This window comes from Strix uralensis, chromosome 1, assembly GCF_047716275.1.
Source record: "Strix uralensis isolate ZFMK-TIS-50842 chromosome 1, bStrUra1, whole genome shotgun sequence".
Classification (NCBI taxonomy): Eukaryota; Metazoa; Chordata; class Aves; order Strigiformes; family Strigidae; genus Strix; species Strix uralensis.
Genome location: NC_133972.1, coordinates 128,572,155 through 128,593,244, shown reverse-complemented (window position 1 = coordinate 128,593,244; position 21,090 = coordinate 128,572,155). Strand labels below are relative to the sequence as shown.

Here is a 21,090-nt window from a genome sequence, read left to right as displayed (position 1 = left end):
ATGGCATCAGCATCCCTGCCTCCCCCACAAGCACACTCTGGTGGTCTTCCCTCTCTCTTGTCTCTCAGAAGTGGAGGGGTTGGCAGAAGTCTGTCATACCCAGTTTGAGTGCTGCTGCTATAAAGATGAATAGAGAACTCTTAAGTCTCTAGACCAAGAGCAGAAGATGGAAGGTGACTCAAGAAGCATTTAGTGGGAAAAATACTGGACAAGCTATTGCTGAACAACTTTCTGGCACTAGCCCTTAGCTAGACTAAAATCCCTTCAGATATGCGTAACAAAATAATTTTGCTGTGGGAAATTAGCAGAGTTGAAATGTGCACCCCATATATTTGGCAGTCATCTCCCTGTGAATTCTGCATATAGGTAAGCCTTCAGTGAAGAGGAAAACTATGATTATCTGCATTCTTCTGCATTGCTGGGGCAGTGGAGGAATGGAGTGGGAGGCATGGGTTGAAGGCTCTGAATTTTCAGGGCAACTTCTGTTGAAAACCAAAATTGTAATAATTTCATAATAAAAAGAGCTTGCTTGGATTTCTTTTTTATTTTTCCACTTCCCCCCTACTGGATAGTTTAGCAGACACAAGCCAGGAGAGCTGGTGACTGGAAGTGTAGCTGAGCACTTGATCATTAAAGAATTAACCCTACCATATCGTTCACATATTACTATCCTGCCAACTCCCATGGGAAGCTGCCCAACAAGACCGTCACTCACTCTCACTTACTGCCTACACCTTCTCCCAAGACTTCCACACCGTTCTGTACGTTCACCATTCACCTAAAGTGCCCAGTATGGGAACACTCCTCCAATCTTACCTTCCCTTCTCCTTCCACACTTAGAAAAGCCTGGTCAGCCAACACTTTCTTCACAACAGGATGAAGAAAACATGTGAGTTTGACTAATTGCAGGAACACACTCAAATACATTAGAAGAGGTACTGCTGAAAACAAAACATCTGAGTTTTTACATTTTAAAAGTGGGGGATTGAGAAAATGGGACTTAGACTGGGGGAGGAAACTGATAGTTAAAGTCACTGATGACTGAGGGAAAAAAAAGTAATTAAGATATTGCCAAAGTCACTGGTATATAAAGACTTTCCATTTGATAGTTTTCAGTGCTCAACATGAAGTGACAATTGGTTTATAGACGCTGTAACTAACATTTTAACAGAGACCATCAATTCAGATTAGTCTAGAAGCTTAAATCAGCTCAGCATTTCCAAATAGAAATAGAAATGAAAAACTGTTACTGGGAAACGACACTATATGAATAATAAATCTTTTTTTCACTCTTCTGCCATAAGGTACACATGCTAATCTATCATCACAGAAATGTCTAGAAACCTTAACCAGGTTCATGCTTCATCAGACTAGGCACGAGATACACACCAGTTTGCTTAGACTGCTCACATGCTTTAGCAAATTTTAACAGATGAATGAAACAAATGTATGTGGGGAGAACAATAGGCCATGTAAATAATCTACAGAAATCAGTGTCAATTTTTTCTACTGTCCCTTATCTTTATTAATATCATAGTGTGCATGGTTGGCTTTCCCAACCATACCAACAAGATCTCCAATTCTAGTATCTCCTTAAAGTTCTCTCTTCTTCAGCATCCATTTCATTTGTATATCTGTACCCCAAGACAAACATCGCTTTTTTTAAAGCAGGCAACATGATTATTTCTGTGATCTAAAATACACTAACATAATACAGAGAGAGAGAGAGAGAGAGAGAGAAAGCTGCATTAAACTATTTTGCAAAGGGACCAAGAGAAGGGGAGTTTTCTGGCAATTACTCAGCGTAAGTGTGAGGAGTAAGGTATATGGTGAATAGATAAGATAAAATTAGTAGTTGTCTATCCAGTACTGCCTGATGACAGAAATTGCAGCTTTATCTCCCTCCTATCCATGCCTCCCACATATCATGTGCCTCATTAGGATGCTATGGACAGAACACACAAGAAAAAGACCATCCTCAAGCCATCAGAAAAAGCTATTAAAAAAATCAGGGAAAAACTCCTGCCAGGTTTGGTCAAAAAGATTTCACTTGGTTGTAGGGCATTAATTATGTACCATCCTACACTATCACAGCATTTGAGGAATGGGAAAATCCATTTCTGTAACCAGCTGCCCTGTCAGGATCAAAGATGCCTCCTTACCGCTGAACACATGTTCTTTGTGTGTTGGAAAAACTAGCAAGACTCACAAATTAAAGAGAACAGGCAACTGACTCAGGGAAGGAATTGGTCAGTCAAGATCTGGCTACGTTAAATTTTGCTGTATTAAATTAGACGTCACAGAAGCGTGGACTTCGAGCAAACACTAAAAACACCTTTGCCAAATGTTAGGAGGAGAAAGACATTGCTTTTTAGGCTACGTGGTCCTGTAATACACTATCTAATACACTGATCTATGGCCACAATATCCAAAGCTAGCAGCATGATGCTGATTGTCCCAGTCATCTTTGTGCGACAACTGTTGGATAAAAGTGCTTTTCCCAATTCTCCACATTCCTCCAGTGAAGTTCTTGCACAGAGGTTTTAGTTTCAGTCACAAGAGCATGAGGAACAAATGAGAAAGGACCCTGAATGGCAGAACAGTCAATTCAAAACAAGCCCAAGGGCCAGCACATGATGACACTGCATAGGTCATTTCCACGTACATAATAAAAACCGCTTATGAAGCATTTAGGAGAATATGAACAAAAATGTTTTCTATCAGATCACAATGAACAAAAGTCTCCAGCAGATTTACCAAATGGTGTGAACATTCCAGCACAATTTTGCTGGTTTGCATTAAAAGGAAGAATGTGAGCACATCAAAGCTTGACTTTGCCTGGGTTAAGAAATTATTGTTCTGGCCCTCAAAAGACTAGCTGACTTCAAAATTGGAATGAACTAAGCTTTGACCCACATTTGTAAAGGTAATACAGAGCCATATCATAGAATATGCTCTGTAGGGAAGTCTAGATACTGCTGATAAAAGTTTTCCCACCTGTATTTTGAGGGTACAGCTGTAGGCACTGAATACACAATTCATGAGCTATGCTTCCACAGTCTCACAGGGCTTTCAAGAGCTTGTCACATTCTTTTCAAGTGGCTCATTAAGGGTGGTGTACCTAAATGGATGGGTGGAGGAAATTTATCTAAACAGGAGATTAGAAGTGATTCAATTTTGGGAGATAGCCTGACTTTTTGTCTTGGTTAAGACTGTAGTTCGACCATGTGAGTTGACACTGGCATCTGGGGCTACTCAGCAGTTTTACATACAGATACGGTTGTGCAGATGAAAAAGAATAGCATTATAAAGCTTCTATTTGTGAACCATAAAGGTATAATTCTGACATGATGATGGCTGATGTAATCAACATTTTCACAAGGACACTAGGCTTAACAAGGCAAACTAAAGCTTTTTATAATGAACTTTTTGAATTCCCCTTGACTTGAAGAGTTCATCACTGACAATTGATAGGACTGTGACAAAGATAAGAGGAATGGAAATTCACGCTGAGACCATTTTACAGTGGAATCTTCTCTAGTCTCTGTAAACTACACTGCAAGTAGAGGCAAAAGACCTTCTTCAGAAGAAAATTTGAGAGGGAAGACAGTCCTGAAACTTTCAATTCCAAAGCTTTGACTATTGAAATGACTAAATTAGCTGTGAGAAAGCAATAAGCTCAGTCCACACCTTCTACAGAAATGCAAAGCAGAGGATAGACACAATTTCCTGCTTCTTCTTTAGGCACCTCTGTTGTTGCCTGGATGAGCAGAGCTGTCAGAATTGTTTGGGGAACACTGACTGACCAGGAAAGGAAAGTGTCGTATTGATGCAAATACCAGAGACCATGGTGCTTGTCATACTGGAACTCTAAAAACAGCACTTCTTGTGCCTTCCTCATTCTCTGTTTTGCAGTTGCTTTTGTTATTTATTTTTAAATACCCTTCTGACTAACTATCTTCCAGAAGAAAAGGGAAAAAAAACAAAAAGTAAAAACTGGGAGAAACCAGAGGAGGATAGCTGAGCCATCAATTGCTCTGGGCCAAACCCTTAGGTCCAATTCATCCTGTGCTACTGCCAGCCACTTACATCATTCGTAGCAAAAATTTAGCAGTCCAAACTGGTGTGTTCAAGACTTTGCAGGAATACTGCTTATTCCCAACTCATCCTAAAAGCTAAACAGAAAATGCTTTTTGTATCTGCGTAGCTGCAAAGCATTACTTAAAAAGAATAGCTTTTAAATATGCAATAAGCATTTAAAGATGCAAATCTTGTGATTTGCTACGCCAAAAGTTTTTACACAAAATCTCCTTGAATCCTGGAAAATTTGTTCATTAAAAAGGTGCATGCTGTTCTAATATATATCCTATGTCAGCACAAACAGCCTTCATGTAAACACACAGCCACGAGTACCATGAGTAACAACTCTGTTTCCATCAGAAGCCCTTTATCCTGCGTAAGAGGTCTGCACGCTAATAGATGTCCTAGGCTAATGTTAACTAGCTACAGCTGGCTCACAGCTATAAAAAGCATTAATGAAAACATAAATACTAACTTCTCCACTTCCCTCAGCCCGTACGTCAAGGCTGCGCAAAGGCATCACTTTCCAAGTGGTCTGTGTGAATGAACTGGCTGCTCTGAACCAGCTTGCTCTGGTTCTCCAAAGTTTGTTTACCGAACAGCGTGTGCAGAGACACACTGAGCATGGGGGACGCAGGGGGAGAGACAAACCACGTGGCCGCCCAGCGAATCCTCCCGCAACCCGAAGCCCTGGGCTTTTTGTGACGGCTCGGATAAAGGAAGGAAATATCTATTAACCAAGGGACCGACCTACGGGCATAAAAATGTCAGTCCACACTGAAGCTGAACACAGCCCAATTCTTGCAATGTATTACCATGTTTTGCTGTAATATGACTTTGCTTTGCTGTACTGCTGTTATGAATTCAGTCGTAGTAAATAATGCATGCAGTGACATACACAGGGCAGAGAAATGACACTTTATGCTTCAGAGTTCTGCACGCTCTCAAAACTTACTACAGGATTTATATTTTTATTGTGCCAAATATAAAACAAAATTGCAGAAAAAAAGAAACTCAAATTTATCCAGTACATGTACAGAAAAGGAAAAAACATCTACTTCTACACAATGGAAAAAAGGATGCATGCAACTCCAGGGTTGCAAATTCAGACCAAAACATCAGGATATTGAAGTGCTACGACACTCAGCAATTTTTATTCAACCATTCTGCGCACACACACATTCTTCATTATTCTTCGATTACTGGACTGTTTATCTGCTATTTTAAAATAGTTGGGTTTAGCCTGAAAGCAGTTACTTTGTCACCATCTGCTTCTATGTATTTCAGCAGGTGACCTCACACAGAGACAAACCCTTCAGGTCTTTGCTGGGAGGCCAAGCATGCTGGCTTGCTACCCACTCCTCTAGGCTAACCGCCATTCCTTCTAGTCCTGTGTTTGCTGGTTTCTAAGAACTGTCACAAGCCAGCCAGCCTTGTATGAACATTAGCCCACCTTAAAGGAGAAAGGGGAGGCTTCCTTTAGAAGCATGTAAAGCATGTAAAGGTACTGCCCATTTTCAGATTTATTTTCCATTCCAAAATACTGGATGTGTATGTTAAAACCTCAGCTTCTGAAGTCCAAGCAATAAGTAAGAATCATACCTATCTTTTTTCTTTTTCATTTTTATAAAGGAAATCCATTTATACACGAGGCTGAACAGGAACTTTCCTCACCCAAAAAGCTTAGAAACACTCAGAAGTACGTTTATAAAAAACACGTTATTTCCAAATATCATGACTCTTCATTCTCATGATTTTGCTCAATGTATGACTTTTTAATTTCCTCTGATTTGCACTACCCAAACAGCAACTGCAACCAGGGGGGTCACCCCCAAATCCAGATTCTACGTATTTAACAGGGATCAAATGAATGTTAGAATAGAATCTATTTGTCTGTGCAGGAGTTTCCTGAATCTAACATACAGATGTTATACAACATGGTGCAACCCTTTGCAAACATTTAAAAATAAATTATCCAATTGCAGTTTGTTGATTTGCTTAAGTTATAACCTCTAAATCAGACATGGCACCTCTTTTTGCTTTGAGTTCTCCTCTCCTTCGTGCATATAACCTGATTTCCAACTCATTTCTTACAAATCCACCACTTTAGCAAATCCACAACCTTAGCAGAGTCTCTCCCCACTTACACTGTTTGAAGTGCAAACAGTCTGAGAGCCACTGATTTTCCTGACTGTTGAGGCATCCACTTCAAATGCCTGTTTTCTCAGGATGTTATTGCTACAGTTCTCCCCCAAACCCTGGCAGTCCAAATAGGGATGATGACTCAGATACACAGAAGCACCAAGGTATAGATGAGCTCCTATCACATGACATTTTTAATCATGACTAAACAGCCCAGGCTGCAGAAAGAAAGTTTTGGCAGTTTTCAGCTCACTTGCAAAGGAAATATACACTTACAATTAAATAGAAATAAAGACATTAAAAACACTCTTGCAAAGATTAGGCACTGGATGTTTTTGCTAACAAGCTCTTCCACTTCCCATTTACATCATGTTACTATGATCAGTTAATTTATAGGTCTATACTGAAAATGTGACATAACTTCTTCCAATCAAATTAATTTCCTTGCATGTTTTTCCTCATGTCAAACAATTTACAAATATTGGCATTTATTCAGAGGCAGGGGAAAATACATAATCCCATTGTTACAGGACAAAGACAAGAACATCTGCAGCTGTTATGACCAGATCATATTTGAGTTCAATAGTGGGGAAAGTTGCTGCCTCAAGAGAGGAAGTCAGTGGCAGGAACTACCTAGGCTCAAGGGAAATTAATGGGCGGACAGAAAGGTAACTCACACAAAATGGTACTTTAATACCTTATGACCACTCTCATATTCCTCATGTGAGGACCTCAGCTCCACACATGACTTCTCCCATGACCTACCACACACTCCCGTGCCTGGGACTCTGCTTCCATGATCCCAACCACACTGCCTAGCTCTGTGAAGCTGGGAGTCCGGTTCAATCTCTTATCCCACCTCACTAAAGGTGCACTCCTTGCAGGTCCCTGTTCACTCACTCAGAAACAGAAGTGAACATCTCCTTGCTGGTGGAGTTCCTGCAGCACATGCTGAATCGGAACTACGACTGCACAGCTGTGTAAGGGATTGTACCCCACCTGCCAGGCAGGCACTCCTAAATTTGTGGCTGCCCTTGGTCTAGAATAGTTGGGAAACTACTGAGAAATATGGAATGATTTTATACTTTTTAAAGTTATCTTCCTAGGTAAGGATGATGACGCTGTACAGGAGAAGATGAGATCATGCAGTGCCAGCACAAGTTCCAAGTGTCAAACTGCAGCACAGATGCATGGAAAGCAGAAACACTGTAGACTTCAGTGCATCTTGCACTGGAATTTCACTCCTACCTGCTATCTACATTTGTGTGTATGTGAAAGAGAGTGGACAACTTCCTGGGCAGAAGACCCAGCACAAAGCCAGGGAGAGCCTGCTTGCTGCTGGAAGGAGAGCCTCCTTTCTTCCACAGCTGCAGACACAAGGAAGGCTACTGGGAGCAATCAATACCCTCACTCCTCTCTCAGGCAGCCGTATGAAGTCAGCTTTCACATGTAGCCCTTGCACCTCTAGTTGCACAGATCAGTAAGTGCCTCTGAAGCTGGAGCAAGCAGCTGCACAAAGATATTTACAGTTGGCTGGTGGTAACTGCCTGATGGCTCAGATTAGCACCTCCACAGAAGGGCAGGATCTGGAGCTGCTTCTGTGAGATCCTTCTCAATGACTGGCATATCACCAAAAGTAAGAGTGCCAGAATTAGGAAACCATTGATACAGAGAAATAATTTTTAAAATATGTATATAAAATCCTGTTATCATGTGATATTGAATGAAACACAGCCCCCAACACAAACATGACCAGAAGCTACACTCTGCAACTTCATGACATCATTTTTGGTCCATTTAAATGTGAAATGTCTCTGAAATATATTTTGCATTCAGTTCTAGCCTTAAGCACTTGTAAAGCAGGTTGTCCAGAGGAGCTCACACTGCAGCCAAAGACAGGCCTCAAATCAAGTATTCAAGTGAGTTACAAAACCATTTTGAACAAATATCAGGCAGTATGTATCAGGTCAATCATTTCCTTTTTTCTTATTGTAGGACTAGAATTACAAAAATAACTATATCTCTCAACTACCATTCCACTTGAGTCCTTACACTGTGAAGTGTAATATACAGTAAGTTCATCCCAGGCCTTTGCTCATCACTCTTCTTGTTTGAGGAGTATGTTCTTCTCCAAACTCTGTGAAGCCCCCTTTAGCCAAAGAGGGGGTTGAGGCATTAACCAAAATGAGTTTGAGAATTTCAGCACAGCCTGTAGTGGATCCCTACCCATGTGATGTTGCTGACTGCCTTTGACTGCGAGAAATTAAAAACCAACAGGCACTTCAGCCATTCAGGACTGGCATGTGAGCATGAGATAACTTCGTTAAGTGCATTTATAAGTTATACACCAATTTTAAACCACAATGCCTATTAAAAGAACTAATTAAGACTGTCTTCTCTGAGGAGCTTTATTCTATTCGTATTGTTTGCTGTATCTTAATATTTGTATTCTATAAAAGAAAGTGTATAAAAGCTTAAGATACAGATGTACAGGCCTGTGGCCCAGCAATATTGTCCCTTTCAAAGTCTGTCTTGCCTTAATTACTAGAGCGTGCCCATGATTTTAAAACCACATAGGACAGTATATTCCTGACTCTATAGTCTTTGGGACAAAAGACCTCCTTCTTCCCAAAAGAGTAGGAGTATGTTCATAACACCTTTCCGAGGAGTACTGATTTGCTATATCCAAAAGGAAGCTTTTACAAAGCTGATGACAAAAAGTAATTTCTAAGGATCTTCCTTGTCTGAAATCTGCTATTGTGTTAAATCTAAGCTGATGTTTCTTTGCACATCCGCTGATTTATGCAGATACTTAAGGCTATGCATACAAAGAGTGTTTACCTGCCCAAGTTGCGTAGAAATTACATCCAATATTTGGGTGGTTAAATTTCTCTCCCAACTGTTAGCTCAGCGTGTGTCCATCTAGGCATTTATAACATTTATCACTGTTCATGGTCCTTGTCTTCTGTACCATGGTACCAGGAAAACAAATCCCAGTGACACAACCTGGGTTTTTAAAAAGTTTTGGAGGGTTCCAGCATGACTTTAACACTTCCTCCAGGTCAGGACTGAAGTAATGTAGTGAGATAGAGGTGTAAAACACGCATGGAAGATTCCTGCTCTCAGTGCTGTCAACCACATAACTTTCAGAGATAGAAAAATTCAAGGGGAAGAAAGGTCAAAACCAAGGGAAAGATTCTGTACCTTTTACATAGGCCATCTTAGAATAATTCTTGACAAATAACTGGTGCTGGAAAATTACTATTCCTGGTTTAAACCAGACAACATACAACAGCGCATACCTTGATTGTGGCTCTAGGGCTGGAAATTACCTTTTCAAATTGTTTGCCTTCCATTCCCTAGACTGATCTCCACTATAGAATAACATACAGAGGACCATGTCGCTCTTTCCATTCCCCCCATTTACATATTCCCTTGAAAACAATCAGTTGGGTGGATACAGCTGTAAAACAGACAGCAGTGGGAAAACAGCTTTCTAAAGCCTTGTATGCAATCATCAGATGTGGGAGGTGTGAAAAGGTATGGTTACAAGCTAAGTGGTGGTGAATACACAATTCTACATAATGATGCTTCCATACCATTTATCTGTCTCTCCATGTTATTTACATATCTCTGCAGTTTCTCTATCATGGGGAATACATCGGTAAGTAGAGCTGTTTCTCATTCTTGACCAACAAAAGGCTTAGTTGGGGGGTGTGACTATCTTCTGTGAACATACGGGTACTTTACTGATCAGTCTAAGCACTTGAGTATGCAGGAAATACAAGCTAGCCGTCAGCATCTCTTTTTTGCTGGATTCATACAGGAGCCTGCACACAGTGTTGGCCATCTGACAGTTGGTTTCTGTTCCTGCCCATTTGCTTTCCAAAGAGACTGAATCTCTGTCACACTTGTGGTCTATGCTGGCTACTGTCTTCTTGAGACTCTTTTATATATCAGCAGCTTCTACCACTGCCCTGATGTATTTTATAACAATGGCAAATCGTTTAATCACCTATTCCTGGTGCAGGGCTGAAAAATGATCGGTGTATGTTGAGGGGGTCCTTTTTTTCCTTTGTACAGAGCATATCAGATAACAGCACTTTCACCTTGCCCTTGGACAGAATGTAAATATTTAGCACTGAAAAATAAACGGTAATGTCAAATTAACAAATTGTTGTACTACAGTGGCACTGGAAGAAGCCCAAGTTCCATCTACCCGTCTGCAGCATTAGCAACAGGGAAAACAGACTTTCAGGGCTATCTGGGCAACAGCATGGGGAAGCTACAGTGTTAAATATATAATACAATTTAATGTCTCAGCTGGACAATGTGATACCAAAGTTGTTTTTCCAGAGTCTTTTGTCCTTACTCTGTTTTGGTGACTCCAGTTTGAGAATTACAAATAGAGCAGGGTGGAGGCAAAAGGGAATAATCCAAGTGTCAGGGAATCTTAACTGTGAATTAAAAAAAAAAAAAAGGAAAAAAAAGAAGAGAGACTTCAAAGCAGAAAGAAGTTACTAGACCTTGAACCACAGCTGTTACGAGAACTATTATAAGTCTGTCAAGTAGCAATTAGACTACTTTGCAAGAATATTAAAGGCAGGTATCTTCATTTCTGAGAGGGATCTGTAAAGGGAAAATCAGAGAAAACTTCTAGCTTATGGAGTACTCTCTACTGCACTTCAGTTACCTATTTCCTGTTTATTTCCCACTTGAAAAATCACATCCCAGAAACATAATGTAATTTTTTAAAACTTGCATTTATGACCATTCCATTTAAAATGTTTTGTTGAAAAAACACAAAAAACAAATGGAATGCTGTAAACAGATTTAAGTCAGCCACAAAAAACACTCTGACAGATGTTAGCATCTGTGAACATGGATCTTTCATGGCAGTCCTTCCCAATCTGGGCTCTTTTCAAGTAAGACGACCTCCAGGGGTTTTTTCATGTTGTTTATTTCAATATGCTTTATAAAATTTAAGATAGGTTTTTTGGACCAGAAGGGTGACTTTTCAATATATTAGTCTACCTACTTGGAATGCTAGTTGCAGCACTGGACACTCAAGTTTTAGTTGTGCATGCTGCCAGACAGGTTAACCTGTTGACTAGATTTGTGTTAAGATAAACAGCAAAGATCATTAGATGAAGAAAAAGAGGAAAGAAGGAAATCCAACTTTGAAATGAATTAGTTTTACAGGATTACCACTTGCCAATAAAACTGTTTTACACAGAATTACGTAGAAACAGACTACTCAGAAACTTGCAACAACTTGCTAGATCATAATGAATCCCAGCAACTGACTATCATGTTTCTGGGGGCCTGCTCAGAAAGAGAAATGTGACTTTCCCCACACTTCTATTTCTTCCAGCCACTCAAACAAAACCTCGGTTCTTCTAAATATTTTGCTCCCCCAAGGGTCCTGCTTGCATGGTAGCAGGCCTTTCCACTTCTCTAAGATCTGGCAAATTGAAAACAAAATAAAGAGCAAAACCAAAAGAACTGTTGATGACTAGAGCATAGAGGCAGATCACATTATTTTTTAAAGTAAATGTACTGTCTTTCCTCTGTTCTTGGAATAGAAAGCGCTAACATTCAGGTAGGAAGTAGGTCAAAACATATGCCAAGAGAAGCAAATGGAAAATTTCTCTAGTCACCCACAAAGATTTTAAAATGTGGATTCACAGCTATAGCTAGGATTGTTTTATGTTAGTAGTGGTTAATTTTTCCTTCTTAATAAACAACACCCTTTTCTGTCCAGCCTCCTCACCCAAATCTTTTGAGCGCTCTGACCAGTTTAACTGCCTAATAGTCCTTAAAATGTGTCTATTTTAGTTTCACCAACTACCACACAACCAGCCCTGTCCTTTAAGGCATAAAACTGACCAGCTCTATTTTTTACTGAACTCACGTGGCCTGTTCAAAACAAACAGATACTGGCAAGAGCAAAATCCAAATTATACACTGCTTTATCCCAGGAACACAAAGTACAAGGCCGACGCAGTGAGTCAGACACCTCAGCGCCAGTGAGCTCCTCAGGTTGACAGGAGTCTCTTTGGGATCCTCGTACGCGTAAGCCAGGCCTTTTTGAAAAAGAGTCAAAATAATCGGGTTTAGAAAAACATGTGTTGTGTCATTAGTAAAAGTATCTCTCTCATCAGAAGGGAAAAGGCAGCAAAAAGTATGCCAGGAATGCTGGAAATGGCCAGACAGTCACAGCGAGTCGTATTTTTCTTCCCCCCCCCCCCCCCCCCCCCCCCCCCTGAAACTCCTTCAGCATGAAAAGTCCATTTTCAAGAGCAGCTAATTATGGGGGAAAGGCAAATGATTCAACAATAAGGCAGGGAACATGGGACCAATTTATGTACAACAGAAGCTAGAGAACTTCTCAGTCTCTGTAATGACTTCTCAGTGTCCTCGGAAATTGCTTTACATACTTCAGATAAACAGACTTAAACCCCTCAGACATATCCATTTGTCTATCAGTAAAAGGCCGTATTCTACATATGTGGATTTATGAACAATAAAAGCTAGATGCATATAGGCATTACCATAATTTCTATTCTTTACCAGTGTTAGTTTTAACCAATTAAATGAATCCATTTCTTTACAATGAAAATAGAGGTTCCTCCCACAATTGGCCAGTCTCTTTCTAGAAACTGGATGCCCTGAACAAAATGCATCACTTCCGCTGACCCACATTTAATTTCATGTCTCTTTCCAGCTTACTGTGTTTTTTATGCTTCCCTATGGCAACAACATCTTATTGTGGAGTGCTACAAAAGATATACAATAAAACAGCCTGTCTAAAAGACAAATCAATTAACTATTCATCTACCTCGATATCTAATTAGAAACTTTTATTTACAAAACACTGAATTATCTAACTCATCTTGCCTCATAAAATACAAACAGTTGCTTTCAAGGCAGTTTTACTTTACAAAAATAAGTTTACAAAGAAAAAAAAAGAGGGTTTTTTTAATTACAAAAGAATGAGCCACCAAGTTGGTTCAAAGGATTGCCAGAGGGCATTGGACCCTTTTGCTCACTATCAGGTGACAGACAGAGACATTTTTGATAGAGGAGAAAATTCTCATGTGGATGCTTATCAGCCATGGAAATAGCAGCTGATAAAGCAGTATGAGGTGTTTTCCATTCCTCAGTCTTTAAAAGAAGTGTTTGTTCTCTTCTTTGCAAAAGAGAAAGTGGGTTGATTTTTCTCTTTGGGATCCAAAAGACAGTCTGATAACTGCAAATGACAACCACCAAGCTCTTTTCTGAGCTGGGACATCTATAAAATTTGAGGAACTTCTAAGAGGCCAGTTTAACAACTGCCTGTGAGAATACCCAGCTACAGCATGTACTCAGAAGCAACAGACTCTCAATTTTTGTTTTATTTCTATTTCAAACATGATATAAGAAGTGCAATCTGAGATTTCTGTTTTCTTTCACCCCATTCCTGTGATGGGTGTGGGCTCAGGCAGGTTAACTACTTCTAATTGTGTGATTGCAAGTTAAGTATACTTTTGGTTAAAAGTTAGAAAGGAAATACAGAGATGGTATGATTTGAACTCTGCTAGAACTCATGTAAAAATCAGCTTGAATAATATCCTCAAAATCACATACTGATGTGGGGCTGCTAAAGTACTTTTCCTCTCACTTTTTAAAAAATATATATTATAGCAAGAGTTAATTAATTATAAAGCAATGAGTTCACACAACAACATGTGCTGATTACTTTTTAAAAAAGTAATGTAAGTTAAGGTCAATATAACTATTCTGTGTAAAGGAGCTTTTAAAAAATATTGGGGAAAAGGCTGTTGATAATTACTTTCCTGTGGGTGATGACTGAGCTTGCATTTTAGGAAAGAACAATCTTCCTAAATTCCTCCTGGATGGATTTTATTGATCAGTAAGTGCTGTAAATTATCCAGTGGCTTACAAGGTAGCAAGAATCAGGAGAACTGCAGTATTTCGAAAGCTCAGGAAGAAGGACCTGTGAGCATGCTACTACCCACCAGCAGGGTGGCTTAGAGGAACTCAAATTCTTCAAACCTTGAAGAATCATTTCAAAGCCTATTGCAAATTGCATGTGGATAGTTCTCAATGGGACCTTTTAAACTAATTTCCCATCTCCATTCAGGTCCTGAACTCTGCAAGAAGATAGATCTCCTAATGTCCTGAAAGGCTGAACTTAGAAGCGTTATATAAGCTCTGCCACTGCAACTCACTTCAGTAAGCTTCCTGAGTGAAAACAAAATTGAATGTATCTTACCTTTTAAAATCTTAAGCCAGCATGAACCAAAAATTAGTGCAAAACCAAAGGAAGGAAATTCAATAACAGACACAGTGATCTCAGACCCAGAATTGCTGAGAAAGACTTTGAAATCAGTCTTTGGTCTCAAACCCTGAGGATCATAAAATGTGAAGGAAAGGATTCATCAGTACCAGTCAGAAGGGAAAACTTTGTCTGGCCTACCTTTTGTACTTAAGAAAACAAGGTCCCATTCTTGATTCCCTACACCAAAAACAGACCAGTGTTAGGATGCAAAGACTAAAACAGAAGAGGCTAAAAACACTAGTCTAAAGCTGTAAGCTCCGTGGGTTTTGCATATAAGATTTCCTCATTGGTGTTAATGTTTTGACACCAGATCACTTCTTACTGCAGAGCAGCTGAACTGCTGTGACCTCCAGCTTTCCAGAAGTCAACAGGAGCTTTTTCCAGTGGCTTCACAATGGAAGTTTGCATGTGTGCAGCTATGTTTCTCTAATGGCACCTGTGCAAAATCCCCATTTTAGAAAAGCCTTTTGTTTCTCTGTCTACGTATTTCTCTTTTGTTTCAAAAGACCACTCCGTGAGCATAACTGACTAGCAGAGCATATTGGAGACTGAAATAGGTAAATGGGAAGTAACAGTTATTCTGTGAAGCTCAAGAAACACTGCAAGATGTCCATGATCATCACTGGTTTTAAATTAACTTCCCATTGATTTTCAATCTTCCTGTCATTCTGTTGATTACATGAGCTGACAGATCCTTCCCTCCTCTGGGCAGGACTACTTCTGTGTCACACTATAACTATTAAAAAACTACACCACTTCCATCAAGAGTCCTGTGCCTTCCTGAGTGTGCTTATTTCCTGCAAGCTGATGACCAAGAATGACATTTCCAAACTCCCTCCTCTTCAGTTTCTCATATATCACGGCCTCAACAAGAAAATTCCCATGCCTCTTATTACTCACCTAACATTTGGTGGATCTGAATTTATGATGGGTGTTGCACAAAGAGGCTTGTTTCCTTCAACGTGGCTTCTGTAACCTCTTGCAGGCAAACAGTACACCCTTTGGATAACCACTCGTACCTGCGCTTCTCTCCATCCCACTGCTCCCTGGCTTTCCACCATTTCAAGCAGAGAATCATTAACAGCACTCCATGCTAAGGGATGCTGTTTCGAATCACAGTTACGGATTTGCAGAGCACAAGCAACCTGGTGAAAGAAAACCCATTAATAGAAGCATTTCATGGGACCTTGAAACAATGTAGTGTTAAAGAATAAAACTTCAGCATGAAAAATCCCTGCAAGAAGTGCAAAATTAGTTTCAAAATACTTACTGCACCTAAACTAACTTACAGACTAATGGCCAGTATTTATTATGGATTTTTAATGAACACTCAAGAGAGCTGAGCACACAGTACTCTCCTATATTAACACGGTCTATATATATAGGCTCCTTCCCAGCACGAGCCAAATTTCTAGTTTCACAATGAAACCCGATTCTATAAAAAGCTGGGTGCCAAGAAAGGTTTTCAGAGTATTACAGACTGTGCCATAAGTATTATCCATCAGTAGAGAAGGAGAATTTGCAGTATTTAAAAGAAAACTGTGGTACAGCACTACCCCTTGTCTACAAAGTGGTTGCAATAAAACTCGTCTATTGAGTTTTAAATGAAGTGGTTTTGTTTGTTAGGAACCAGGAGGGGAACAAGTAAATTGCTCTGGTTTTCGAGTACAACAGTAGAACCTTTTTATAAGGTAGAGTTGAAGCACAAACTATTAAGATTTGATTTATGTAACTTTTTCATTCCCAGGCTTATAATGGGTATTATATAAAAAGCATATACAAAATGGTGACACTCAGTCTTGTTCACCAAAATTGTAGGGCCAAAATTCTCAAATATTAAGAATTAAGAATTATTTTGGGTAGCCAATAGAAAGCCTTTATAAGAGCCTTACTTCCAGAAAGTGCTGGGACACACTATCAGAAAACCAGATCCCTTAAAATACCTCAGCTTGTACAACCACAGCTATAGACATGCACAGTCAGTAGTCATTTTAATACAAAGTCAAAATAGGAAAGAAAACAAACTGAAGGGGTGGGAAAAGGAGGTGGTGTTACCAACTGATGCTTTAAAGAAAGAGAAATGAGAAATTAGGAAATGAGTTAAGAAATAGGGGTGCGAAAAGGGAATGTTTATTTAAAATAATATCTTGAGTGAGTTTGCAGAAAACAGATTTTATTTCAAATAAAGCTTAGCTATTCAGCTATAAAGAACGAGAGAAAAATCAATGAAAAACCAAGCTACAATTACTATTTAGCACAGTAGTGAGACTACAGCAAAATAACCTCACAGCAGTTCAACATCTAGATGGGCCAAAAGCCTCCGTTAAGAAAATATTATTAAAATAAACACTGAATATTATTCAGTCTTGGCTAAATGAAAGAGGAAACTGAACAGGTCAGTAATTTAGAATTTTTGGTTTTGTTATGATTTCCAAACATCTGCTCACCAACTTCTTACCAAGTGCTAAACTGTGAACCAAATGGACCTTACCTGATTATCTGAAGATTCCTGGTGTAACTCATCATCAAGGTCATTTAGTCTGAACGTCTGTGCCAAAGATATAATATTCTTCCTAATAAGCATCTTTGTAAGACCATATGTCTTCTCTCTCGTTTCTGAATGTTCACTGAATAGCACCTTCTGACTAAAATAGGTATTCATGATAACAGGAACATCTGCATTTCCCAGAAGCAGTTTTTGCCTGGAAAAAAAATAATCCATTACAAGTTAAACTACTGATAAGCACTGTTTTAAAACATGTGTTGTATTTCTCTCCCCTTTTTTCTATAGTTACAACTAAAATACTCAAAGATGTGTTATCCAAATTGCAGATAACCCACCCCATTGATATATTCAGCTTGGATCAGCCCTATTAGCTCAGGCATAGCCCTGGGGGAATGGAGCTCCACTGCATCCAGGGACAACTTACACCTGGAAGCTGGCTGAGCCCTGTGAACCCCATCTGGATTCACACAAGCACTATTTGGTACCTCCACGCTGCCAGTGCCGAACCAAGAGCATCAGGAACACCTGCATACAGTTACTGAGGTAAAAGCCATGAATGAAAGATTATTAATCCTGCTCTATGTTAATTCAGAGCACTGGCTCTGCTGGACCCAGCCTGGCCCTTGCAGACCATGACATCCCCCTCTGGTGAGTGCTTCCCACTGACCCAAATTCATTCTCACTGCAGCCAGCAGCAAGCTGTTCCTCCTGCTCTTTCTCCTCTCTTTTTCTAAAAGCAAAATGTTATGCTTTTCCTATGATATGCCATATATTATTTTGCCTGTGTGTTTGCTGCTGTCATAAACGTGCTCTCCAAGACCCATTTTTAGTTTCTAGTGCCAATGTAAATTCCCAAACAGCTTCACATGCAGTAATTTCTCGCCTAGCAGATTAAGGTAATGGCTGCAGAATCTCTAAACACACAATAATTTGATGCCAAAGCACATCTCGATATGGGGATTTTTTCACATGCTAGAATCACAATCATACATTTAGAAATACACTTTTTATACTCACAGGATACAAATTTAATGAAGTCAGCTAACAAAAACAATCAGTAATCTCATTTTCTAGACACCATCAAAACAGAAACAAAATTCACTTAGTGACTTTATTGCAGGCTGTGTTTTTCTACCATTAGATTTTTATCGCTTGGGAGTAAAACAAGGCCTCCTGCCTTGGCAGCAAAGCTGAGCTGACCTGAGATCAGAAGTAACCTCAGGACTTCAGTCTCTAGAATGCTCAACAGCCATGGAGATGAAGGAAGTTTTCACATCTATGACATTGTTTGTCAAAATGCAGCCATACAAAGGTAAAAAGCAAAACAAAACAAACCACTCAAAAATACTTATTTCTGATCTCAGTCCATACAAGAGCTTGACCATGGGCTGTTTTATAACAGACTCCTTCATTCTCTAGAGAGCAGATAGCTAAATGGAAATTAATGCATTTGTATTTTCAAAGGCATAGGAAGAGTTGCAGGAAGTTATTAAATATAATCTCTGTTTTTTTATAATTAGAAAATAATGCAACAGGAAGATGAATTCTGCCTTTTAGAAAAAAAGTACAGAGTTAAAACTAAGCTTGCAACTTAAAACTATGAATCATACACATAAATTATAAAAAAGATGTATGGCTTCTATCTGTGAACACTCACAGAAGTTATGATTTGAAACTGAAAATTCTTGAAAAAGTACAGCATAAAACTAAGTACCACACTTCACCGCGATGCCTTACTGCCATCTGTGAGCTCTTCAGATCTACGCAAGCAATAGTTCATCCCTAAAGGACACTGAGTCCCTTGACTCCATGTGAATTTGCTAACAAAGGTCCCCGTTAAGAAGAGCATGACAGTTGCTCACAAGGCTGCCAAATTGACATTGCCTGATAATTTTCTGTGTTACAGGATTAAAACTGAGGAATTAGCTTGGTCAGCAAAACAAGACATCTCTGATCTTAGGAGATTTTTAAACTGCCCCTTTTTTCTAAATAAAAAAAAGTATATAAAGTTTGCTACAGATCTCAGAACAGTTTGGGCTGTCTTTATATGCAGATATGGAATGAAAATTTTAGCACCTACTTTCTTGAGACGTCTGTGTTCAGACCCAAAGTAAACAGGAAATCTCTCTGAACACGGGACTGTTACGTCACTAATGTCAGAAGAATGTTTGCTTGATCTAAATCATCTCATTCTCTAAAAAAATACTGACGTTAGTAGCAAATCATTCGCAGAACTGAGGTTTATGGTTTTGTTTTAATTTTCCTGTGCAGATATGTGATCAGCTTTTTTTTTTTTTAAGGCAGGTAGGTTTTACTGATACCCAAATTATATGTACCATGGTTTTGCTATGTTATGCATTCCATGCCTCAAGTACTTTTATAACCACCAAGAGCTGTCTCGGGCTCAGTTTTTATCATACATGAATAATGCATAAATTAATGGCTACATGGCATTTCCACAAAGCTAAAAAGGGACATATATACACTTTCAGGAGAAGGCCTCCACTTCTTACTTGCAATTAGTTCACTAAAAACACTCATTTTTTTGTTTCATTTTAATCATTTGGTTTAGACCTGGAAATGTTCAAATGAATCATTTGTTTTAGACCTGCATAGGTGTCCACAGACTTAGCAATAACTCTTCAGCTAGGTCAGAGTAATAATCACAGCAGCCTACTTAAATCTTTCCTATTTCTCAATGGATGGATTCCTCCCAACAGGAAATGAAAAGGACCAGCAACAAATAGAAATAAAAACCAACTGAAATGAAAGAAATAAGAAAAAAGTTTGCAATAAGCTCACTATTTTGTGTACAGGTGGATTTCTAAATGGAAATATTTTCTATTTTTATATACAAATACATATAAATAATATATATAATAATGTATATTCTCTATATATAATATTTAAAGATATGTTATATGTATTATTCCCAAGTTTATATATATAGTTTTTATATATATATTCTTCTATGAAGAATAGAATTATTAATATAATATTAATTAATTGAATGAAAACTCTGTCCTTTTCCAGAAATTCTTCCTAGTATTGCTCAGCTCAGACAAGCTCTGCAGGATGGTAATTTTGATCATCATCATGGCAGAAAACTCTACATTGCCATTGTATATTGCTCATACTGTTCGCTTTACAACAAAGGCAACCACACACACAGAACACACACACACACATGCCTTAATTCTTTCTGTCTGCTTGAAAGATACAGGCTAGGGCAAAGAAAGCCTATCAAGCTGCAACAGTTGGGGAAAAACAAAATCCCTTCCCCAAGCAATCCCCGTGGTCCTGAGCTGTATGTGTTGCTCCTGTGCCTGAGACACCATAACTGATCACCTCAACCTGTTCCAGCTGCAGATTCTCTACAGCCAGAAGTAGTCCTATCCTAAGAGGATACAGAGTACACTCTGTAGCATCCTCTTAACAGATAGGGTTAAATGGGCATTTCAAGTCTTCTGTGACCTCTCTTAAATGTCTTCTTTTCTATCTGCTTCATTATATTTAAAAGCTTATTTTCAAAGAATGAGACACATCATCTCATTGAGCAAATCACACAGAGACAACAGAAAGAAAACAAAGTTCACTACAGACTTAAAAAACCCAAAACCCTCTCTTGTACTCTCTGATTTTCTTCTTGCTCAGGAAAGTATATACAAATGTTGGATTAGAAGTTGACTTCCTTACTAACTGCTTTTAGAGGAAAGGTCGTTTGCAATGACCTGAGGTAGAGACTGTGAACTTTTTACACTACAGGGCATTTTTTTTTCTGGTATGTAGACAATCAGCAATTGCCGTAACTGGTCACATGCTAAAGGAACATGAGGCAATAATGTTATTTTTTTTTCTTTTCCAACGGCAGCTTGCTTCTCTCTCCAAGGATGTAGCTTGGTTTTTCTCTTCCTCCCTCCTATGATGAAATGGCTATCTGGCAGAGTAGAAGCAGGGGATGTCCTTGCCTACTTCTCCGTTAATCATGGTCTATCACCATTTGAGATACAAAACACAT

The 21,090-nt window shown here is 39.1% G+C and overlaps 1 protein-coding gene across 7 annotated transcripts in view; it reads right to left on the bottom strand.

Moving 5' to 3' along the window:
- SPIDR (scaffold protein involved in DNA repair) overlaps window positions 1-21,090 on the bottom strand; it is a 205,240-nt gene that overhangs the window by 53,940 nt on the left and 130,210 nt on the right. For 6 of the 7 annotated variants that reach the window (XR_012630439.1, XR_012630440.1, XR_012630442.1 and 3 more), the window contains exons 9-10: window positions 17,058-17,268; window positions 15,467-15,711 (exon numbers count right to left, since the gene is read on the bottom strand). Coding sequence is in view for 4 of the 7 variants with exons in the window: in XM_074880660.1 (XP_074736761.1) it covers window positions 15,467-15,711; window positions 17,058-17,268 (456 nt within the window). In the remaining 3 variants the exon portion in view is untranslated. Of the gene's footprint in view, window positions 1-14,704; window positions 14,744-15,466; window positions 15,712-17,057; window positions 17,269-21,090 lie in introns of all 7 variants that reach the window. The other variant, XM_074880670.1, reaches the window with a different exon arrangement.